General features: G+C 38.2%; 1 protein-coding gene across 1 annotated transcript in view; it reads left to right on the top strand.

Annotated features, from left to right (window-relative positions):
• LOC145993981 (putative multidrug resistance-associated protein lethal(2)03659) overlaps positions 1–26,179 on the top strand; it is a 150,887-nt gene that overhangs the window by 113,806 nt on the left and 10,902 nt on the right. The window contains exons 17-22 of the mRNA XM_083130010.1: positions 4,798–4,948; positions 9,382–9,488; positions 11,381–11,504; positions 17,358–17,528; positions 18,828–18,955; positions 21,295–21,540. Coding sequence (XP_082986136.1) covers positions 4,798–4,948; positions 9,382–9,488; positions 11,381–11,504; positions 17,358–17,528; positions 18,828–18,955; positions 21,295–21,540 — 927 coding nt within the window. The remainder of the gene's footprint in view (positions 1–4,797; positions 4,949–9,381; positions 9,489–11,380; positions 11,505–17,357; positions 17,529–18,827; positions 18,956–21,294; positions 21,541–26,179) is intronic.

The following is a 26,179-nucleotide window of genomic DNA, read 5'->3' as shown; positions in this document are numbered from 1 at the left end:
TTGAAGTAAAAACAAACCTGTTTGCTGTACCATGCATACAAGATACAAATTGTCGGCTAGTCTTTGTAACCTAAGGCCAAAAATTGGCACATTGAAGAGTATGATATGTGTTGCCATTACATCAATTCCTTCAGAGGAATCTGCGAAAACAAGGGCAGAAGTGGAATTTTACTTAGATATGCTTTGTGCAACTAAAGATGCTCATGTGGAGGTTGTTCCACACTTACCATAAGTTTGACCTTTCTATCTTAAAAACTTCAGAAGGTACACATGTTTTTAATAAGGGAGAGTCTTTGTGGACACCCTTCAAGACTGCCAGATCTTATTTCTGCTGCCTACAGAAACCTTCTGGCACACATTATTTAGACATCGCCTTTGGAAAACGGAATATGAGACTCACAATTGAAAGTGGGAATGACATGTTCAATTCATATTATTTGGTCTTGAAAGTTTTCTTGAATTTTCGCTCATGCTGCCATCATCAACTGCACATTTAGTTTGTGGAAACACAGTTCCATATGTGTAGGGCTGTGCCAATATCACTTTCAACTGGTACTGTTGTACAGATTTCTACCCTTATAGATATCCTTTCAAGAATTCCTTTCAGTACTGAAACTCTTTTACCAATTTCTCCAAATACTGATCTATTGCCAATAACACAGATACTCTTTCATTAATTCCCACCAATATCGATACTCTTTTATCATTTCCTGGGGTGTAAGGGGTGACCTTCTGGGTAAGATACCCAAAAGTCAACCTCACTTTCATCTAGAACACCCTGATAACTGCTTCTTGCAGGCTAACAAGGCTCTGGCATCTGGATCCATGGCTAGGATAATCATATGTAGAGCTGTGTGTTGTCCTGTGTTTGTATTTTAGTGTACTGAGCGCCCCTTTACAGACTCACCTTTTAATAGGTATGGATATTTTAGTCCTGATATAGTATAGTTTTAGTTCATTTTAATGAATGAATAATTTTAATAATTGAGTTAGGAAGTTTTTAACACACCCACTTTATTTTCTTGTTATGGGCATGTCATAAATTTTGTTTTAGTTAAGGGGCTTATCCCCATATTGTGTGATGGGCTAAAAGAGCCTATTCACATAATATATGGTAGTCCATGAGCCAGAACCTCAAATTTAGGCAACCTATACCACTCGACGGGGGGGGGGGGGTTCTCATATGATTTTTTTGCAAGGTCTGGATGCCTGGAGCTTGAAAATGTGTGATAGCATCTCATAACTCTTTGCTTTATATCAAATATTATTAAATTATTAACTATAGCCAAAATATAATGGTTTTTCATATATTTTTTATAAATAGCCTATAAATTCATCACAATATTTGAATAAATAAATTTAATTTCAACAGACTTATTAAATTCAATATTATTTCATAATAATTATAATTATTAAGTGTAATAATATTAATATAATTCTTATAATAATAATAAAACTTTATTATATTGCTTATATACTGACATAGATTAAATGCATAACTTTTACTTACAATTTTCAATAATAACACTGGTCTGCCAAAAAAAATAATTTTCGAGCCCTGACACCATTCCTGCTGATTCTTATGTAAAATAACCTCCTGAATCCGAATATGACCCCCGTTTTCCCCCATCACCCACCGTTTTCAGGGGGGGAGCCCCCACCTATTTTTATCACTTTTCGATAATTTGGAGGGATGAATAGTATTATTTTAGCCTTTACATTTCTTCTGAGGGGCCAGAGAGATGAAAAGTTCTAAAACATGAACATTTGTAGCAAGGAGGTAGATTTGGGGGGGATTTGCCCCCTTAAATTGTAAAAAAAATCATTAACAATGATCGATTTTTCCAGTTTTCTCGCAATTTTTTCACTTATTTTCTACATATTCTAGCTTCCAACCCCCTCATCCTCCCCCAAACACCCCCAAATAATAAAAATATATAGCAACAATATATAGCAAGAATAATAAAATATATAGCAACAATAATAAAAATATATAGCATGCCATGTCATTCACATAATGTATGAAAGATTTTGGAGCACACAGTAAGCACAAGAACTACAATTTGCCCATTACTTTTTCATTGAAATCCCATTGATCTCCGAGGGTGCAAAAATATTTCCTGCGTTTGTCTGTTGGCAGGAAGGATGCACTTATTTTTCCTTTTCCTGCAAACGTATGACTTATCATATCTCAACAAACATTTTTAATAAGAATTGAAGCTATTTTCCTAATGCCAAGGACCATCATGGGTATTTTGGTACTAATTTCAGAAACAATTTAACCATAATTTTTTCATGGAATCTCAAACTTATACTACACACATCTGCATCATCTGAACCTCTCATTAGAAGCGGCAGTATTCACCAAAGAATTACCATCTCTTTTTAATGTTTTTGCTGTTGAGATTGAGCACTTTGGGGCTCGCTTCAGATGTGATTTTGCATAATTTATATCCACAGTTCATGAAGTATTTTATTCAAAAGATTTACAAAATGTTCTAGTTTCCTACATTTGGTAACAAGAAATTCAATTAGAGTTGTTTTATTCGTTACGTGACTTAGGAATTTCCTTCACTTTCAGACAATCTGGGAAGATGAGATGCTCTGTGACTGATGCCAGAGTTCTTTCCACGTGATTGTCATTTCGGTGTTCTTTATAGACGTCTCATTGTACGTATCAAACAGACATCGATTCTTGGACTCCTATTTCCTTCCTCAAAGCAATGGACAAGGCTGATAGACCTCACCAAAGTTTGACTCCTCTTCTTTTACTCTCTGAATAAGAGCCATACCATCAATCGCTGTGACTGAATTTCCAGATATTTCCTCAGGGGGGATATCATTTATCTGTAAGTATATCTCTAAACCCCATGAAAATGGTTCTAAGAGAAAGCTCATTTGAATATTCCGATTCTGTGCTGTCCCAACAATTCGACCAAATAGTGCCTTGTCTGATACTTGACCTGCCATTACTATCCACTGTCTTCTTCTTGGATAAAGAGAGGAACAGAAAGAAGTAGATGAAAACTATGTACAGCAGATGTTATGCAACTGAAAGAACATTCAGAGAACAGATACAGTATAGTATGGATAAGTACATCTAACAGAAAGACCCTACAGTCGCTTGAACTAATGCTCACGTGATGTGCGTCACCATAGAGCAACATGTGTATCAATAGCAGCTCAGAAATGGACAAGGTCGCACCAGTAACTCACACCTAATATGGTGTGTGATCTTGAATGGCCAAATCCGCTGCACTTCTGTGTAGCATGGACTCGATGAGGTGATTGATGAGAGGTGGGGGGATTCCTCGCCACTCTTCACTTTGGGCAATTTCAGCTCTGGAAGAGTTGAGGGAGGTGCCATCCTACCTAGAATGCGTCTGCCAAGTGCATGGGATTTAAATCCAGTAATCATGCTGGCCATTCCATATTCTCTATTCCCTTGTCCTCCGGCATGTTGTGCACTAACATAACTCTGTGAGGACGAGCATTATCGCTGATGAAAAGGAAACTAGGTCTGAGGTTCTCGTCCCCATATCTAAGAGCCGTGCATGACATGGAGGTCCGTACATCCAATAATCTTGATTCCAGCCCACACCATCAGTCCAGCAACTCTATTTTAGAACGTTTCTTGCACAAAAGCAGGGTTATAGCGTGTTCCCCAGATTACACACGTCTATTGCAAAGCTGGAGGCTGAACCGCGACTAATCTGAGAACACTGCTAAATCCCATTTGTTTTGGCCCCAATTGCGATGTATCTCAGCCAAGTTTCTATGGACTGAAAGCTGTACAGTGATGGATGCCATTCTCACAGCCAAAGGGTGCAGGTGTCATGTTGTAGTTTTGTTGCATTCTGTTGTCTGTTCCAATCGGTTTTTAACAAGTGGTACCCCGTTGTCTCTTGCTATTGTTGCTCACGGACGGCATTGACCTTGCCTTCGTCGCACATTTTCCATTGTTTGAAACCAAATATACAGGCGACAAATGGCATTTTGAGACACTTGAAGGGCTGCAGATACCCCTCGCTATCTGTACAGCTTCCATCCTTCCTATGGCTCTCCACACCATTGATTCAGTTAAATCACACTTTAGAGTCATTGCAACACTTATCCACTTTCCTCAATGAACTCTTACACTGTCCTTGGACTGCTACTGTCATTCTCACAGTTGTGAACTTCAGTTGTTAATTTAGATATATCGGCATTAATGATGGGAAAATAGCTAATTGAATCCTGTAATGGTGTTAAATCCCATTCAACTTGTCAATTAAATTATTGAACTAGCTGATTACCTGGCATTGCCAGGTTCAAGCTCAAATTTGTGTCATTCTCTTCTGCTTTTAATGAGCTTTAATTTGAAGTGCAACATGACTGTGTTATTTGAATGTTGTAATTTTTAAAAGACTTGAAAAAATGTTTTTTTGAAAATCTCAAAAATACCATATTTAATTTTTTAAAGAAATATATGTTTTGAAGACATGAATTGACTATTTGTGTGCAAAATTTTATAATAGGATGGCAATGCGTTCCTATGGAAATTATTTTTTGTATTGTAGTGTGTGCGAGATTTGTTAAATTTGTTGACTTCCATGTTAAAACCATAACTATAAGCTGAGTTGTTGATGTTAAAGTCTTCATATTAGTCTATTTTGATGACAAATCATATGAAAATTTGTATTTTATGTATGAGAACAAGACAGAAGATCTTGTTCTAATCTTGCCTTGTGTCAGCTTTGTTTTTAGTACTTGTATTTTTTAATTCTAGTGAGACAATAATTGATTTTTGTTTCCCAGATAGGGCTGACTTTAATTGGAATTTTGACCGTTGTGGCAACAGTAAATTACTGGCTTCTCATCCCAACAGCAGCGGTTGGAGTTCTTTTCTATGTATTGAGGATTATTTATCTGTCAACATCTAGGAATGTGAAACGGCTAGAAGGAATAAGTAAATATTTCCTTACAATACATATTAACTAGTCTCTAGAATGCTATTAATTGAACCTGGCTTCTGTGGCAGAGTGGTCAGTGTAACATGTTAGCAAGCAGAGGTCCCAGGTTCGAACCCTGGTTAGGGTTTTGTAGGCATGGATTTTGTTTATCCTCGCATTTATTTCATTAATCATATGAGTTGTAACGGTTTCTGAAGACACCTGAATGGCAAACTTATTTCCACGTAGTACATGCTGGACTGCATTTTGCAGACTAAGAAGGGTATAGCATCTGCTCCCACAGCAAGTGTGTATGGGGCTCATGTTGTCATTCATGTATGTTTGTGATTGTTCCTTCATTCAACTCTTCTAGTCATCATTCATTGCCATCATCACAATTAGCCAAAAGAGGCCGAAAAGATATGTAATGTAAACTCAATCAATCATCATTCATACACATCATTGAAAGGAGAGATAGGAATATTCATCAATGAACCTTGGAAAATACCCTTGTCGATGACCTTGCTCATCCATCCACCCTGGAAAATGGAATGCCAGCATAAAAAGATACATTTCACAAATATAATTTCATTTCAGTCACAGTAATTTGCATTAATTGTTATTATTAATTACAAGTAATACTGGGCCAGCCTGTGTGACAGAGTGGTTAGCACAGCATGCTACAACACCAGCAGTCACAGGTTTGAATTGCAGCATCGGTGTTCTTTGTAAGTAACCTTTCATCAATTTCATCATATCATTACTCATCCTTATCTTCGCAATTAGCCAAAAGTGGCAGAAAAGCGGAGTAAAATATATAAAATTAATCAATCAAGTAAGAGTGGAACAGATTGCTGGAACATGATCACTTTATACTGATTGATTGATTTGGTTTATTTTACTTCACATTTCTGCCACTTTTGACTAATCCCGAAGATGAGAATGAAGAATGATATGATGAAATTGATGAAGGGACATCCACAAAGACAGGGCCTCTCCAATGGTGCAGTGGTAGCGTTGTCGCCTTGTAATCAAGGGGTCCCTGGTTCGATACCCAGTGGAGGCACATAGTGGTTCGTATTCCACTTTAAACTGTAGGTCCAGTCCCGATTAGCATTACTGTGCATAAAGTGGACTTAAAACACCATATCAAACAAACACCCACAAGGAATGCCCATATACGGACTGGGATTTGAACCCAGGACCCTTGATATTGTAACACAGTGAAATAACCACTCCACAACAGAGATCAGTTATAACTTCAAAGTGAAATAGATTTCTTGGGTGAATGCCTTGCCTCACCTACCAACTCTCAATTCTGCAGATATTCACATCTGTCCATATCATTTATTGAAATCTCGGAAGTAAGTATCACAGACAGTATCTGAGTACAAGGGGGATGAATTTCTGAGAACCCAATTGTCAAATCTCTCTTCAACATAAGAACATGCTGAAAAGTGTGTTCTTTCAGGCAAATAAAGCTCTGACACCTACAAAGGTTCCCCATGGCAGGATAATTCTCTCTGTGTGTGTTGTTTTCTGCCTTGCCTATCTTGTGTGTTTAGAGTGGTGCTTTACATATCAAAGGCATAGTGATTTTAATTTTTAGATGTGTTTTACTTTGGAGGACGTCTCCACAATACTACAGCCCCTGGCCATATTATTAGATGCACCACAACTTTTTTTTTTTAAATAATAGTTTTGAAGGGTAAAATTATACAAAATTCACCATTAGTTATCTAAAAATTTTCCTGTACGTTATTTGAACCCTGGCAAATACTAGTAATACGTACATATGCACATTGATAACAATAATTGTAATAGTAATAATAATACATAGTAATGTAATTCGACACAGTGGACAATTTTAACAGTTCGCCTACTTTTCACATTTAAAATGTTGCAATAGGGTTCTTTGTGGCTGAACTTTGATTATTATAATGAACAATATGAAAATAGGAGGTACTGTTGTTGTTGTTACAAACAATACCACCAACACTAATCGTCTTTGTTGTTGAACGAACATGCCGCAGTTCAATTCAAGCTGAGTTGAGAGGAGGACGTCTTGCGAATAGTGAATCGTATTTGTGCAAAATTTTGCAGTGATATTGTTTTTGTACACTGTCAGTATATTTTTTTAAATTTATTATTAACATTAGGGAGTCATGGGTAAAAAAGTGATGACACCGAGAAAGATGGCTGAATTTAAACACTAATAAAGACAAAAATGTTCCCTAATCATGAGCTTTCTCGACGATGTGTTGTGTCTGAAGCATTGGTGAGGCGAATAAAGAAGAAAATTGAATATGGTGGACAGTGTGAGCCACAAAAGGACACATGTGGACGTAAAACAATTTTTACTCCAAGATCCTTATGCTGTTTGAAGAATATTTGCCTCACGAATAGATATGTGAATACAAAGGAACTTAAATATAAACTTGAAAAGAGTGGTATTCGTGCATCCGAAAGAACAGTAAAGCGTAGGCTCTCTGATATGAACCTGAAGGCACTAAGGCCCAGCCAAGAAGCCAAAATTAACCCCTGCTATGATTCGTAAATGTTTTCGTTGGGAAAAAGCTCACAAAGAAAAATATTTGAACTTTTGGAGATCTGTTTGCTTTAGTGACAAGTTCACGTTTGAAATCTTGGGGAATAAATCTCAATTTTTTGAGAAGATGTACAGGTAAAAAAAACAACAACATATTGTGTTGTGCAGACTGTCAAACATCCGATATAAGTTATGATTTGGTCAGTCGTTAGTGGCAAAGGTACAGGATGTCTGTATTTGGTTCAAGGAACAATGAGGCAAGAACAGTATAGGGAAGTGCTTAGAAGTAAGTTGCTACCTCAAGTAAGAGAACCGTTCGTGTTCATGCAGGATGGAGCATCATGCCATGCCACAAAATCAATAAAATAGTTTCTACAGAGTGAAAATGTCCCACTCTTGCCCTGGCCAGGAAACTCTCCAGATATAAACCCAATTGAAAATGTTTGGTGCTACCTAGTGAAAAAAGAAGTGGCAAAGCAAACAATTACGATGAGAATTGGCCTAATTGGAAAAAATAATTCAAGTGTGGATTCACCATCCTCATATGACAGAGACAGTACAAGCATGCATTGATAGATCCAAGCACTGATAAAGACCAAAGGCGGCTCAACCAAATATTAAAATTGACTTCGTCACATGTACATATTATATAGCTAATACTCAAGAAACACAGTAAGAAATTATATTTGTAACTATTAATGTATCAAGTAATTGTTGTTTTCTGTTAAGGTCCACATGTAATCAATGTAATATTTCATGTAATAAAATATAAATAAAAGAAATAGAGAATAACAAAAAAATTAGACAAGATAATAACATCCTTAAAATTTTGCATAATATTTGGAGGTGCATCTAATAATTTGGCCAGGGGCTGTATAGTCACGACTTTTGTTTATTTCCAATTGTTGACTGGATTGTCTTTTGTTGTTGTTGTTGTTGTTGTTGTTAAGGGGCATGTGTCCTTCATATTATGTGAAGGGTCTAAATATCCACAGTGCTGATGCATCCACAATAAATTTAATAATCAGTCAGTCAGTCACAGTATTTTGAGATGACTGTGCAATCAAATGGCAGAAGTACTAATTATTTTTCCAACTGAAACAAGTATATGAAGATACACATAATATATGCATATTATCATTACAGCAGGTTAGAAAAGTTTTTTTCTGGAAAAATGGATTGAATCCATGACAAACAATAACAAGTAGAATGATTGTAATTGTGCAGTGTGATTCAAAAGTCATGCAACCCTAGATGTATAGTAGAACAAAATGTTACATAAATCATGTGGTTGTTTTGCTTGTTTATGTGCAATGTCATAATGTTAAATCACATTTTTCTTAGAAAAATGTTCAAGATGTTGGTTACAATATGCATTAAAAATGGCTTTACAAATAAGTGTACTAGTTAACACTGTTGCCTCATAATCAGAAGGTTGCAGGTTCAATCCCTGATGGAAGCATATTACACAATGGCTTAGATTCAAATTTAAACTGTAAGTCATGTCCCAATTAACCTATGAGAACATAAAGTGGACTTAAACAAACAAAAACCTCTGAACCTCTTTAGCCCACTGAAGACTCGACTTGCTGAACTAAAAACCCTACAGTCAGTGTCATTCTCAGATTTTTTTAAGAAGTAGTTGAGGAAATAACTATAAAAAAATGTTATGCCTTCATCATCTTCTTCTGTTGGTAGTTAGTCTTATATTTCACCATCATTTCCAGAATTTGGTGTTCTTTTTTCTTTTTTTGTGTTTACAGCTTTTTATAATGCCACTGCCATCAGTACTGACTGCCATCTCTTGAGAAAAATGTAACATTGTATGTGATGATGTTAGAAAAAACAGACATTACAATATCAGACTGCATGCCTTTCTTATCAATCCATCATTCCTTGCAGCTCGAAGTCCAGTATTCTCCCATCTCAATGCATCTCTGCAAGGATTAACAACAATAAGGGCGTTTGGAGCTCAGGGCATTCTACAGAAGGAATTTGACCACCACCAGGTATGGTAATTTTACAAGCCAATTGGTGTAAAACATATATTCGATCACAAACTTGTAGGACATGGTGCATGATCAATATTCTTTCATTAAGAGTTGCTCTAATCTTAAGAGAGAGAACACAAAAAATATTCATCTAGCTAGTTCAGTTGAATTAGTTCCCTCAGTTGCAGGGAAATTGCATTAGTGGTCATGTGTCCAATGGTGCCAAGTTGCAATATACATAAAAATACACAGATACGAGGTGTGGCTAGAAAAAAACAGGACTGTCACTACAAAATCTTTTATTGGTTATTTTGTACAATATGGACATTATCCCCTTCAAAGTAATCCCCTGCACTAATGATACACCGCTCCATACAAATCTTCCATTGCTAGAAGCAGTGCTGGAAATAATTTTCTGAAACCATGTTAATGACCTCCATTGCTTTCGTTTTCACAGATTCTACGGTCATAAATCTGATTCCTTTCAGTGCTGATTTGACCTTTGGGAATAACAAAAAGTTGCACAGAGTGATATCCAGCAAATAGGGTGGATGTTATAACACTGGGATCCCATGCTTGGCCAAAAAAGCCTTGACTGACAATGCTGTGTGGACAGGAGCATTGTCCTGATGAAGAATCCATGACTTGCTTCTTCACAAATCAGGTCGTTATCTTCTTACTCGCTCACGAAGAGTCGTCAGCACCTTAATGCAATAATGTTGATTGTTTTGCAATAGTTCGAATACTCAAGTGACGATCTTTCCGAATCCATTCACCGACATTTGCAATGTTCGATTCCATTTTTGACGTGCAAGGCCGTTCAGAACGTGAGTTGTCCACGATCAATTCTTGTCCCTCTTTAAACCTTTGAAAACACTCAAACACTTGCATGCGTGATAAACACTCATCTCCGTACACTTCCTTCAACAAACCATAAGTTTCTGTGGTGGATTTTCCGAGTTTCATAAGAGACTTCAAATTGATATGCTGTTCCACTTTCACACTTAACATTTTTCCCTACGGAGCACAGATGTACGGTTCACTTTGTCCACAAGCTACAGCAGAACTGAGTGCTGCGCTCCCTGGAAAATCACAGTCGATAGGTAGGATATCACGTTATTCACTCGTGCACCACTTGACCATGACGTGCTTGTCGTTTGTCGACAGCAACATCAATCCGGTTAGTTTCTAGCCACACCTCGTATAAATTCTGGAATTTGTAGGGATGCCATAGTTGTCTTGGTAGAGCACTGAAATGAAGAGACAAAGACCACAATTCAATCTAGACTGAGCTACTATTTCTACATAACTTCTCAGTAAGTTATAGTACACAGAGTTTTGTAGCTAAAATATATATTCATGACTGGGGAATAAAATGTGCAGTTGTATAATAAATACATGTAAACAAGTTACTAACTTTTTCAACAAGACTTGCTTTTAAAGGTTCTATTAAATTTGGTGGCCCCTGAAACCATCCACTTGGGAACTTGTTGCTTCACCGCTAGGCTGGCTTTTGATTCCTGTTGTCTCCCTGCATGCTGCTAGGGGCATTGGTGTAGCCAGTTTGTCTGCTACATTTGCTGCTTGCATTTGATTTCAGTTGCTGCAGCAGCTGGAGCCAAATGTGATGCAATTGACCGCTGTCAATGTTTAGTTCATACAGTGTGCATAATTGTCTCTCTCTTTGATTTTGATTTATGTACACAATTATGCACACTCTGTATGAACAGATGATTAATTGATGAAAAGGCTATAATTTTTCGTAATAAAGTTTGATTTAACCCTCCAATTGCTCCGATAATTGCTGATATCCCGATTGTGATAGTTAAAATTATGTTTATCAACTCATTGCAGCTTTTATTGTTATTATTATCATACTTTAAATATATGTGATTCCTTTTTTATTTCAGGATCTTCACTCATCAGCCTGGTTTCTGTTTGTTTCAACCAGCAGAGCATTCGGTTTCTGGCTGGACTGCGGCTGCATGATTTACATCACGCTAGTCACATTGAGCTTCCTGGTGATCAGTGAAGGTACGAGCTAGAACTTATCAAATTGTTACTGCATGAGTAGAGCTTTATATGTGATCCTATCCATGTCATTAAGGAGCCTTCAGATTGAAGTGACAAGTTACACTTGTCACTTGGAAATGAACCATTGGAAATAAATGCAACCTTTCACACCAGGCAATTTGACATGCTGCATGGATTTCTTGTTGATTTGGTATTAATCTGGTCTTGGCCATTTGTTTACAGTATACATCATGTCACCTTGGTCTGTTGTTCAAACACATGCATGCTTGTTTACAGGCTGGGGAGAAAAGTGTATTCTGGTGTATGCAGTTTGTAATCATGTCACTTGTCATTTTGTTTTGATGTGAAACTCCTGTGTTCATAGTCACTTACATCTGAAAACTTCTTTAGTCTCAATGTCTAGTAATTTTTCAAAGCAAAATTTGGAATTATTTAAATGTTTGGGACTTTCCCCATCCTACCATGTCATGTAGCCATCCATGTCAGCAAACAAATTACTCATGGTACACTTCAAAGCTCAAGCATAAATTCCAAAACAATATCTGAGCTGTACAATATTCACATATTAAACATGTCATCTACCAGGACATACAATGTCCATGTGAGTACTCCATTAATAGATGGCCAGGACATATACAGGGTGGCGCACGAAATATCTTACCATTTGTTTTGTTTATTACACATTTATTTATTATCGAAACATTACAAAATTAATGCATAGTGAATTATCAGAGTATGGAAAGTTTGTTTAGTGCAGAATGTGTTCAATGTGTCCACCATTATGGTTCACAACCTCTTGCAAGCAAACCTTTACATTTGTCACAACCCTCTGGCACAAGTCCTCCAAAATTTCATGGCACAACTGCACAATAAAGGCCTTGAGTTGCACTACATCTGCAGGCTTCCTTGCGAAAACTTTATCTTTCAAGAAACCCCACAAAAAAAAGTCACAAGGATTAATATCCTGGCTATGCGGGGGTCACAATCTCCCACCTTCGTGACGTTCAGGAAACCGATTAGACATTACACACACATTAAACATCTCATACAGGAAATCAAGAACAATGTTTGCAGCATGTGGGCGGGCTCCATCTTGCATGAACCACTGAGTGTGTAAATGGAGACCTGTTGCCAAGAGCTGCGGAATAAATGAGTTCTCCAACATTTCCTTGTATCTTTCTTTGTTTACTGTGTCGTCAAAGAAAAACGGTACAATGATTCCATGAGTTGAAATTGCTGCCCACACACTCACTTTTTCTCCATAATTCTCACGTTCATGCAGTTTGTGAGGCTGTTCACTTGCCCAGAATCGAACATTTTGCTTATTTACCACACCATTTAAATGAAAGTACGCCTCATCTGTAAACCAAGTGTTGTGCAGAACATGATCTTCTTCCACTAACCACGAAGCAAACTGATGCCTTCGTTCCTTGTCCACTGCCGTTAGTTTCTGGACAACTGTCATTTTGTAAGGGAACAAGTGAAGATCAGAGTGGAGAATCCTTTGGATTGACCTACGAGATATTCGTAACTCAGCAGCCACCCTTCTTGTTGATTTGCTTGGACTTCGTGCCAAAGCCACGCGAACTGCTTCAATGTTCTCAGGTGTTCGGACACTTGACGGGCGCCGTCGATTATTCTCCAACACAGAGCCAGTGGTTTCTAATTGTTGGCACAATCTGCGAATGGTCTGTTTGCAGGGAGCCCATCTTGTACCAAAATGTGCACGAAAATGCCTTTGTGTCGCTACCAATCTCTTTGTTTCTGCAAAAAACATTACAACTTTCACCTTCTGTTTGACACTCAACCGGCCGTTATCCGCCATCTTGCAAACTGCTGTTTCGCAACAAAATAGAGTCCGATACTGACTTCTCCTGACATCTACCTGATTTTCCATGAACCAACTCACCCGCATACGTGTTTTGAACATTCATTTTTTTTATTTTTTTTTTTTTAAATTGTGGGAGCGTCAGCACTTAGGCTATTTTGCTCCCGGCACATTATACAGGGGCCAGCCCCTTATCATTACAAAGAACAACTCTATCATTGCATAATTAAAAATCTTAAAATGTTCTGACTTCTGTTAAAAGTTGAGGCTGTAAACGGGCACTCAGCACACGTAAGGACAACAGGACAATACAAACAAAATTATACTGGCCATGGGGCCAGTCGCCAGAGCCTCGTTAGTCTTCAGTCCAGGGTGTACTAACGTGGAAGTGAGGTTGACATTTGGGTGCACTACGTGGAAGGTCACCCCTTACACCCCGAACATTCAATGTATGATATTAAACATTTTATGAGGTGATTGAATGGTATGACATTTCGTGCGCCACCCTGTATGTCCAATGCCTGTAAACTTCTATGTTCTTCCAGGCCATGTCCCAGAATCAAGTGACTTCAATATTCACATCATTTCTTCAAAAAATTCTGTTGATATTTTACTCCTGTTTGCTGTTTTCATTAATATACTTATGAAAGTATGACATACTTGAATTACAGTGCAACACAGTACTTTCTGCTATGTCTCCTATTTTTTGGAACCTTTTGATGGAAGTCGAAAGTACACTTTTAACACAGTAAGTATTCAACATTTCAGCAGAAGTACGAAATGAATTAATTGAATTTAGAAAATGTGAAAGTGTGAACACAGTATATATGCATGGTGTTTCACTCTCTCTCGGCCCTGATTTTTGCTTATAAAACTATTGGTCATAATGTCATGAAATTTGCTACAGACATGTCTTGTTGTATGAGAAGCATTGTGACGTCACAGTCAGTGTTGGAAGTGGTCGCTATTAGCATCTATGCATGCCTGCACACACCTCTCCATGTTATAGAAGGTAGCCAAGCCACCAAAACATCAGGAGTCACAGTGTCAATTTCCTGCTGAATGCTGTCTTCCAGTTCCATTATAGTCCATAACATGTTGTGATATACCTTTCCTTTCAGCATGTCCCACAGGAAGAAATCCGGTGGGGTCGAAAATAGCCAGCAGTAACAACATATGCATACAGCTTTGCTTTTTTGGCAGCTCGTTGACATGTGCTTGTGGAAACTGTTATTTCCTGCAACCAGTGGTGGCAATTAGGGGGGATTTGCCCCCCCCCCCCCCAGTTTTCGCCACATTTGCCCCCACACTATGCTAAATCTTATCTACAAAGGAAAATAGACAGTCTTTGCCCCCCTGGTTTTGGTACCCAATAACCTTCACTGCCTGTGACGATCTACGCAATGACTTCTTTGGTGAGGCCAGCAATCTGTTTTTCACTTCCTGCACTGTTGCTTCTGGCAGTTTTGGATGTCCTCCTTCATGCACATCCAACAATGTTCCCGTTCCTTCCAGTTTCTGTAATCACGAACCACTGAGTGCAAGCACAAACTTTCAACTGAACCCGAACAAACACATCTCGATGCCCTCATCCTGAAGCATGTTGTTCACCATCCATGCTCAGTGGAGGCGGGCATTATCATCCATAAAAATGAATGACTTGACAATTTCTGCAGCAAGAGGTAGAACATGAGGCCTGAGGATGTCATCTCGATAGCTCTGGGTTGTCAAGGTTCTGTTTCGGATGACATGGAGGTCTGTATGCTGGGCATTGGTGATTCCTGTCCACAGCGTGACTGCAGACTAAAGCACGACTCATTGGAGAAGAGAACGTGACTCCACTCAGCATGGCTCCAATCACGGTGTTCTGTGGCCAGTTTTTGCTGTCCCAACAATCTTGTGCAGTGAAAGGGATACAAACCACTGGCCTTCTTGTATGGAAGGCACCTTGCTGCAGTCAGTTGCAAATGGTTTGGATTGATACCCTCCATGCTGTTGCTGTGAGAAGCTCATTTTGCAGGTCAGTTGCAGTTTGTTGACTATTCCGACGAGCCGTTAACAGTAGGAAGTCAAGCCTCTCCATTTTTTCCAGGTCTTCCACCACACCTCTCTTTCCACAGTGTTCCAATCTTGTCCTCTTCTCCTAACACTCTCCGCTATCTGCTTTTTCCACCGACATCTTGGTCTCCCCCTTGGCATTATTCACACTCTTTGTGCATTGTAAGCTCTTACTGGTAGTCTTTCTGCATCCATTCTCTTCATGTGTCCAAACTATCACATCTGTGCCTGTTATATCCTGTCCTGAAGCTTCACCACCCCCACTGTCTGTTGATTCCTCTCATTCCTTATTCTATCCCTTCTAGTCTTCCCCAATATACTGCTTCAAAATGTCATCTCCACTGTCTGCATCTTTCTTTTGTCTCTCTGTCATTGTCCAAGTCTCTACTTTGTACGTAATTATTGGTACATAGTATGTCTTATATATTACCTTCTTGCATTTCATATGTACATCCCTATTCCATATTAATCTTCGAATGCTTTGATAGAGTCCACCACACATTTGTCCTCATCTATTCTTCCACTTCTCTCAATTATGCTTCCTCTCCACTACCCTCAACTCTTCTGTGTCCATCTTTATTCTTGGTTCCTTTCTGTCTCAGTTTCTTGTTCTTGTTATTAGCACCTCACTCTTTTCTGCACTGAATTTCATTCCTGCTCTTCTGATTTCCTCATTCCAACTATGAAGCTGGGTCTGTACTTCTTCTTCCCTGTTTCCCCATATTACTAAGTCATCAGTAAACGATAGGGCCTTCATCTCTTACCCTCCTATCTTCTTCCCCACCTCTTCGTTAATCGCATGCATTGCAATTATGAAGAGCAGTGGGGAAAGAGCACTTCCCCTTTTTTTAGTCCACTACTTATACTGAACCACTCTGTTCTTCCCACTGGTGTCTTCACACAGCTCTGGTTCGCCTTGTATGTGCTCTGCACTCCACACACTATCTCTTCCTCGACTCCTTTCTCTCTTAGAGCCTTCCAAATCTTTGTTCTGTCCATGCTATCGTATACCTTTTCTATATCTAGGAATGCCATAATCAAATCATTTCCATACTCATAATGCCTTTCCTGTAATTGTCTTATGGTGAATATCAGATCTACTGTTGATCTATCCATGCTATAGATTCTTGTAAACTTCACTGTGGCACCCTTGTTCATATTGAATTATCCACTACTCAAGCCCACACATACTCTCTTATTGTCAGTATCGCACTACTGTGGTGCTCATGTGGCTGATTCGTTTTGCGCTTTATCACTTTTTGTGAGTCATGCACCATGACACAACTCCTGATGCTGCTGTGCCCACACTCCAGTGTGAATTGTTACAGCAAGGACCATCAAGCACAAATAAACCATAATTGCACTGTTTGCTGGGTTGTGTATGCAGTTTCTGACTTGCTCCCCTATTTTTTTTTCCACCAGTGTACATGGTAACAGTTAAAAAGTAGTGAAAGTTGTGCTCAGACTATTTATAAATATTATTGTATTAAGTATTCCATTGCAATTATACACTAATTTACCAGAGTTTTTTTTATTTGAAATATTAAAATTAAAGAACATTAATATAGTTATCATTTAATTCTGAATATAATTTTTTCACACAATGTTGATGCAAAATTAAATGAAAATGAAACTACAGATTTTGCATGATTTGCAGGATAAGCGATTATACTCTGTAAAAATGTTGAGCTTATGAGATACCCAGGCTCTGGAAAAATATCACCCAATATCAGTGGTCAAAATTGAACCAATATTTTCCAATACTGATTCATTAAAATCATTATCAGCCGAGTCTTAATAACTATGCATATTTAAAAATATACTACAAGATAAATAAAAGATTCACGTAATTCCAGATGATAATGGAGTGAGTGATTCTAGTACCTTCATAGTAATTATTTTACAAATTATTTTAGAAGTTATTGTTAGTATTGAAGTAAATCATGGTTGTGTTTCGCTTTTTGTAGGTGACTTTGGAGGGGATGTTGGTCTTGCTATAACTCAGTCCATTGGCCTCACTGGGATGTTCCAATGGGGCATGAGGCAGTCTGCAGAGCTGGAGAACCAAATGACGTCAGTGGAAAGGGTCCTGGAGTATTCAAGGCTGGAAGAGGAACCGCCATTGGAAACCTCCTTAGGTTAGTGCACGAGCTTTGTTGTTCTGATGCTATCACAATTATCATTTTGGGTCTCTGCAGTGTTGCAGAATATGTCAGTATACATCTTTAAGTGAGGTAATTACTTGTGTTATTGTTGGTGACACTCTCATTTCCTCATCAATGTTGTAGAAGTTTTCTTAGCGTAACTTGGAGTTAATCTTTGAGGGGGGGTGGGGGCAGGTGGGTTCATATTGATCAATGAAAAGCATGTGTTGTATGTGGCATGGCTTTTATTTGATTGATAGGGAAGTTGTGAAATTGACATATGTATATTCAGATCCCTAGCTAGTGATTTCTGCACCCAAGATGGAAAGAGGTTTTGGTACTCCCACTCCATGTTTGAGAAAAAAATGTTATTTTCTTAACTTACACTTCTCTTTAATATTTGCATGCAAATAACAACTTTCATCCCGTAAAGCATCCATAAAATATTATGTATTTTGCCTCGAGTAGCTGCCCTTTCTCTACAGTAACAATCTGTTTTTCTTCGCTGTAGCAAAGAATACTTATTAATACAAAATTGTCTTTTGATTTCCAAATGTGCATTTGGCATTATTTATTTTCTGTTCATAGAGTAATTTACAGTGCATTTACTATATCGAGTACAATTTTTACAGAATTAAGTGAGTTGGTAATACAGCTTTTAAGAATATTTGTTTTGAACTAGTAAAACTAAGTACAGTTTTGATGTGATTCTTAAATAAATGGATTTACTGCAAGCGAAGCAAACAAGAAAATTTGTCAAATTACTTCTGAAATACCTGTATATTAATTAAACAGAGCACCAGTACTTTTATTTCACAGTGTCATGCAATGTTCACCCTTTGCAAACTATTTTTTGCTCCTTCGGTGGCCTGCTTATCTCGGCATCTATTTCCTGCCCCTTCTGCCCTAACTATAGCTCTCTCTCTCTGAGTAAACAATAATTCTAAATGTTCTATCTCAGCCATAGTAGAGTTGATGTGATCAGCACCATGCTTCGCCCATCTTTAAGGTTGTGTGAGCCTCAGAGCAGCTCCATGGAGGGACAATATTGCAAGAAGTTTCATATTCCACACTCTGGTATCAAACCAATGTTCCCCAAGCAGCAGCCAGACATCCTACCAACTGGACCACTGTGGCTCATACTATTAATGTTACTGCAAACAAAACAATATTACATTAGGAACACAGAATAGAATACAACAGTGCTTTTATTAAAATTAGCAGTTTCTTAAACAATTAAAATAAACGTTTTGTGTGTATCCATATTCTAAAATAAACCTGCTTCTCTTGTAGACAAGAAGCCACCAAACAACTGGCCTGAGCATGGAGAAATAACTTTTGACGATACCTTCCTCAGGTACTCAAGTGACACCCCACCTGTTTTGAAGGGACTTTCTTTAAGCATCAAACCAAGGGAAAAGGTAAGATAATTTGCATAATCTTGAATTCACTGGCTCTTTATTGATAGAATGTACAGGTGTCTGCCCTGCTAGAAGGACTTTTGGATATGGGCTGTTGTCTTGCCAGCAGGATCACAACACCCATAGCTAGAATTGAACTCCAGAGGATAGAATTGAACCTCTGGCTTTGAAGCACATAGTCTGAAAAGTCCAACATGCAGACTAGGAAAAGGATTTTTTATTAGCATGTAGAAGTAATATACCACAATATAAATTTGTGTAAATAGAAAATCCATTATACATATTAATGTATGAAAAGAATAACATAAGCAATGCTCATTACATTTAAAATATTGCAAATCATACAAATACCACAAACATAAGAAGAAATCCAAAATGGAAAGTTCATAAGAAACAATGCATTTGTGAGGTTTGAAAACATATTTTTCACATACACTACCGGCAAAAAGTTTAAGACCACCAGGAAAAAGTGCCAAAAATCAGTAGAAATGAATGTGTTGCGTAATGAATGTACAAAAAACAAATGTAAGAATCTGCTTGGCAATCTACAAACATAGGTACATCCACTATAGATACTAATGTCACCTCATATCTTGCTTTCATCAATATGTCCGCCATGGGCCTTAATGACAGCAGCGCAAGCACGTGGCATGCGCTCCAATAGTTTATCCAGATAGGATGGTTGAATGTTAGGACAGGCATTGTTGATGAATTCCCATAGCTATTTACTGTTGCTGGGTAACTTCTTCCTGATGTCCTTATCGATTTGGTCCCATAGCAGTTCAATTGGTGAAAGATCTGCAGACTGTGGTGGCCATGTCATGAGAACTAATACCCCTTCTGTTGCCTTGCGTTCCAAATACTGCGTGCACAATTTGGATGAATGTTTGGGATCATTATCTTGTTGAAAAATAAACCCATTACCAACAAGACGACGACCGGAGGGGATGGCATGGTGCACCAATATCTGATGATACCCTTCTTTTACCAATGTTCCCTGAATTTTATGAAGGTCCCCCATCTGGTTTCCGGCAAAACATCCCCACACCATTACACTTCTATCCCCATGTTATGTTTCAGTGTGGGTAAGACACTCTTCTTTCATTCTCTCACTGACCTTTCGATGCACAAAGGTTCACCTATTGCTGCCGAATAATTCATATTTGGATTCGTCTGTCCAGAGTACCCATTTCCAGTTATCCACAGTCCAACCTTGGTGCATTTTAGCCCAGGCCAATCGTTTCGTCTTGTTCACACGTCGTGACAATGGCTTTCTAGCAGATACTCTGCCATGCAGCCCTTCTTCATGCAACCTATTCTTCACCGTTGACACAGACACAGACGTCACTCTGCTGTTATTCAGGGAAGCAGCGATGACTGGTGCTGTTAGGCACCTGTTTCTTTTGCTAGGTACTGTAATATATCTATCGTCATCTGCAGACGTTGCATGAGCTCTTCCGCTACATGCACGGTCAGCATGACTGTTGGTTTTAATGTATCTGTCCAATGCACAATGAACACCAGTCTTGGAAATATTCAGTTTTCTTGCTATTTCGCATTCCGAATAGCCTTCATTTTTCAGTACACATGTCACAGCATGCTTTTCAACAGAAATTGCCTGTTCCCCACGATGACGGGCCATTTCACACAGCTCCACTTACCTTGCACACATCACACACAATAATGGACTCGCAATGTCACCTGCATGAACAACAACTGACCCTGAGCAACTGATAAGGATGCGCATGAGGCTGGCTACCATACTGACCGGTTTCACGCACATAGCTGCAATGTTGCCAGCTTCAGCAACGTTTTTGCCACTTTCCATTTTGCCAACCACATCCTACACATTCGGAAAAAAATTGGTTTCACGTCTTGCGAGGTTCAAACTAGACTACATTGCATTTTCCATGTGTATCATCGTCACGTCTTTCTTTGGCAGGAACCGTTGGTTCCACACAACACTCCATACTGATTTCTTGGCATTTTTCATGGTGGTCGTAAACTTTTTTTCGGTAGTGTACATGCCATGTCTTACATAATATGTAAATCAATATCTGCCAGTTTGATGATTGCACATCACAGTGTGAGCCAATGAGCATTCGAATGTAAGGGAAAGTGAGGGTGAATATCAGAAATAAAGTGCATATTTAATACATGTAATATAATACATTGGAATGAAATTACATTAATTAGTAGAGTGAGTAGTAAATTTTCCTTGCAGAGACAAAAGTATTAGAAGATTTGTATCCTTTTCTATTATGTTAATGAAGTATAATACTACATTGAGCATTAAAAATGCCACATTCAAATATTCAAACTAATCACTCTATTTTTAGATTGGAATTGTGGGTAGAACTGGCGCTGGAAAATCATCCCTGATCGTAGCCTTGTTCCGATTGGCTGAAGTCAACGGCTCCATCTACATTGACGATGTTGATACTAAATCTCTGGGGCTACATGACTTGAGGAGCAAGATTTCTATCATCCCTCAGGACCCTGTCCTATTCTCTGGGACACTCAGGAAGAATCTGGATCCATTTGATGAATATCCAGATGATATATTATGGAGGGCTCTGGAAGACGTAAGTAAGCATATTTAATATTTTTGCACATGTTTGAAGGTATGAAATGGTTTTACTTGAAGTTAATGCAATGTTAATTGAGATAGAAAGGCCACTGATTCTGGCAGCCTGTCTTATCATTCATAACTTCCATTGTCCCTGGAAGTAAAGGCAATCACACATTAAGGCAATTCTCTTACATTCCACTGAGATATGTACAGTAAACCAACAGACAATGAATTTCATTTGTGTGGGGCTAAAGGTAGGAGAACATATTTCCAGATGGATTCTGTTTCGATGGTCAAGGATTTTAAGTAAGGCTCAGCTGATACCGGTATCAGCCAATATCATTGGTATCAGTATCAAAAAGTATCTGTTTGATTTTAATTACTGATACCAGTCGATACTTTTACAGCAGTTTGGTTTCTTGCAGGGTCCACAAAAATACCATGCAATATCTTTCATGGTTTGTTTATCCTTGAAATTATGCAAGATGCAAAGTTCTCATTAATTTCTCACCAAGAGTGTGTAAAAGCTATATTTTGTGATTGCATACCAGGTATTTTAATATTCTGATTTATTTTTTGAATATTTTGAATACTTCAATTACAATTGAAGTAATGTTAAAATTGTAATATTAAACTATATTTTAAACAACTTTTAATTGATTGATAGTAGATAGGCTTTATTTTACTTAGCTTTTTGGGCCACTTTTAGCTAATTTGCGAAGATGGGGATGAGTGATGATATTGATGAATGGACACTCACAAACATCCATGCCCAGGCCAGGATTCGAACCTGGAACCCCTGGCATCGTAGCGTTGTGTGTTCTGCCACGTGGGCCAGCACAACTTTTAATTGATACATTTTTCAGGTATTGGTATCTGTGTTGGTGGGGACCAATAAGAGTATCAGCATCAGTTGTATCAGTTCAGTTCTATTCTAAGATTCTCTTTCTTCATTTCTTCCTCTGTATCTCTTTTTATTCTTCTCTTTTTTTACCCACTGCTCTTTGGTAGCTTTCATTCTATCCTCATGGTTAGTCCAGCTCTCTATGATGCCAGGAGTCCTGGGTTTGAATCCCAATCTGGGCACGGATGCTCTTTGTGAGTAACCCTTCATCAGTTTCATCACATCATTCATCTCATCTTCACAATTAGCCAAAAGTAGCAGAAAAGCAAGTAAGGAAAAATTCACTCTGAAGCGACAGGTGACACATGTCGCTTGAGGATTTCACCAATCAAATGCAGGCTTGTGCAGCCTGTCATACAACTATGGTATGAAACGTTGCTGCTGATTGCCTCGTATCCAAGTGACACGTGTCACTTGCTGCTTCAGTGTGAATTCTTCCTAAACCAAATTAATCAATCAATCATTCTACATTCATTCTCATGTCCTCCATTTCTTTGCTTCTCGGCTATTCTTCCTTTGTTGTTTGTTCATCTACTATATTCACTATCAGGTCTGTGCATAGGGAAATTTATCAATCAATTGACACACTTGCTGACCTTCATGGCAGAGTGGTTGGCACAGCATGATACAATGCCTAGGATCTCGGGTTTGAATCCCAGCCTGAGCATGGATGTTCTTTGTGAATATACCTTTATCAGTGATTGATTGGGTTGATATTTTAAGTCAATTTTATGCACAGTAAGATTAATCGGGACTGGACCTACAGTTGAAAGTGGGATCCGAACCACTATGTGCCTAAACTGGGAATCAGTTGTAACTAAAACATTGGTGCAGGCCCAGGTGTGTGTCATGATTTTGCCCCCGCCCCCTGCTATAGTATTTTTTTTTTGCTCTATGTAGATTGTTACAATTATGAATTGCATGCTTATAATATTTCCAAGTCTGAAAATTGTGTGGCTGGCATTTATTGAAAGAAGTTTGCATGTGTGACGATGCGATTATATATTATATAAAAACCCGCACCGTCACAGTTTATAGAAGGAACTTTCGTTTAAACAAGATAAAAAAAACGAAGTTCTCATGTCCGCCGCCAGAGGGTAGCTCCCTCTCCCTCTATCTCCTGTATACAGACGTGCTGCCTCCTGGCGACACTACCTGGTACTTCCCCAAAAATTACGCAGAAATTGCTGGTCCCCCAACACTTCCACTTCGTGCATAGATGGGAACCTGAAGGGACATACTATCACCAGGCAGCTGCAGTCGCTCTTTTATCAGCCCGATCTTCTAGTACCGTACCATAGAACTTGAGTTTTTTGTGGTGAGCAACAGGAGCATACTTTTGACGATCTAGATCCCGGACTGTGAATCGACTTGCCATGTCACCGAAGACAGATTGTGTAAATACCCATTTAAGGTACGTAGAATCGGAAAAGTTCTGGTAAAATTGCGGCCAAAAAAGACCTATAGTGAAGTGAACATAAAATATCGAACTTAGTGCAGCTTGCCGCACCCATCTACTTTTGAACCTTTTGTTATTTTTTGAAGCACGAATTCATTCATTCCCTTTTGAAAAGAAACCATGACACAAAAGGTGAAATTTTACTGTTCCTTAAGCGGAAACAATATCCTACAGTTCGACCGTTGTGAGCATCCTCACATAAAATTTGTGAAACGGCTACCCAGTAGTCAAGCCGTCTCCACGTGCATGATTTTTCTAGATTTTGCCCATCTGCCATAGAATTGTGAACGTGTCGTTAAACAGGGAACTGACTAAAGATAACCTCCATTTTGCTACAGTGTAGATTATTCATCTTTGTGGAATATTGAAGAGGGATTGCAAAAGAATATTTAACCAAAAAGGGCCTCATACGTAAATTCTTATGCGTCAAATTCCCCTCCCCCTTCTTGCCATTTTTACCTTCCGTTAAGTTTTTCCTTCCAAGTAGTAGCGTCAAATCGTTGGGTTTTAGTGATAGTAACGTTATATGCTCATGCGTAAGTAACGCGTTACAGATGAACAAATCCTCAAAAATATAAATAATTGTCGGATGGGATAAAAATATGTAACTAAACTAAACCCTTGTACCTGAATATTGTAGTAATATAAATATATATATATATATATATATATATATATATATATATATATATATATATATATATATATATATGTCAGGCTCGCTGGGCGAGTTGTTCGTAACGGATGTAAACCTTATGTGCGAATGTTGCTAGATGCACAAAAAAAAAAGGGCGTATCGCATAAATTGTGGTTAAATTAATGTCTGTTATTTAATATGACAATAATATTGTTGAGAGATGTGTTGAATATATATACATTTACATATACGTGTACATTTAATTGTTGAGTGACAAGTTTTGAAGTAAATAAAAGTCACAATTGTTAACGTTTTTGCTTGTACTTTCTTTACGTTAACACATCACTAGGCACTAACGTAAATTTAGTAACCATCCATACGTTATCTTGTCGCGCAACATGCATACCACGTAATCTTAAGTGTATTTGAAATATATGGTGTATTCCTTTTGTGTAATTAAAATTGTTTGTTTTCAGGCGTTGACATATATTCTGCACTTGAATTTTGGGGGTTGCTTTTGATGTGGGTAATACTTTTGGCAGGGGAGAAATATTAAGCATTTGTATCTTTTGTTGGTAAAATTGGTACCTAACGGACATATTGAACGCGTGATCCGTTCGACCCACTATAACAGGGCTTTGCTCGCCGTTACGCACGTGTGGATCAAGCAACTGCTGGATGCACATGCGGTAAAGGCTTTGCAGAAATCTATCTTGGGGCGTTTTGCCTAGGTTAAATAAATAGGGTTATTGACAATTACCATCACCGGCATTGCTTCCAACATTCCGATCCCTCGTGGGCGTCAATAACCCCAAAACCAAAAGAACACGTCACACATGTTACAACAAAACAAGTAATGCATGTATGTATCAAATGCAGAATAATTAAGATTCAAGAAATAAGTAAGTATATTAAATTCTGCGTAAAATAATTATTTGCAAAAAGTAAAACTTTCGCTTGTGTGCTTTGGCATGAGCAAAATAGGCATCAGTTTGTCTGTGCTTATTGGTCAAAAAAATATGTTCGTGTTTGCTGAGGAGCACTATCCGACAGATAATATTTTATTGGCTGAAGTTTTGAATGTGCGGCCACAGTCACTGTTAAAATGAGGAACATCAAACAAAAAGTAAATAAATCTGGAAAAGAACTGAAATAGCAGTGTTCTAGGACGAAAGTAGTGTCGTCCCGAATGATCTCCAGTTTTGTGATCGGTGACTTGCCAAAAGAGGGTTGGTGGCAGTCATCATAACTACCTTTGTCCCAGTACTTCTAATAAAAAAGTACACCCCCTTTCAGAAATCCTGGGCATGCCACACTTTGTGATATCTTCCTTTGTATAGTGTCTGAAAGTATTGGGCATTCGAGATTAGAAGTAACGTCCCTGGTATTCTTTTGAAGTTAGTCTTCTGATAAATCAAGGAGGACAGAAGGACAAATTAACGATTTTGTTAAAAGCCTGCGAAGCTTCTATTCTATCTTGTCGCCTCGTTACTTAATAAGTGATAACTCGCTGTCTCCAATTTCTTCTTTCTTTAACTGTAGGACAAAAATAGAAAGGAATATTCATTCTAAGTTAGAAAATAGAAAAAAACGGGATCCAGATCTTGGAAGCACCACTTGCACTGTATAAAATGTTACAACTTTTGTTGAGT

This window comes from Lepisma saccharinum, chromosome 10 (genome assembly GCF_977018435.1).
Source record: "Lepisma saccharinum chromosome 10, izLepSacc3.1, whole genome shotgun sequence".
Taxonomy (NCBI): domain Eukaryota; kingdom Metazoa; phylum Arthropoda; class Insecta; order Zygentoma; family Lepismatidae; genus Lepisma; species Lepisma saccharinum.
The sequence above is the reverse complement of the archived record's forward strand: the minus strand, read 5'-3'. Positions and strand labels throughout refer to the sequence as shown.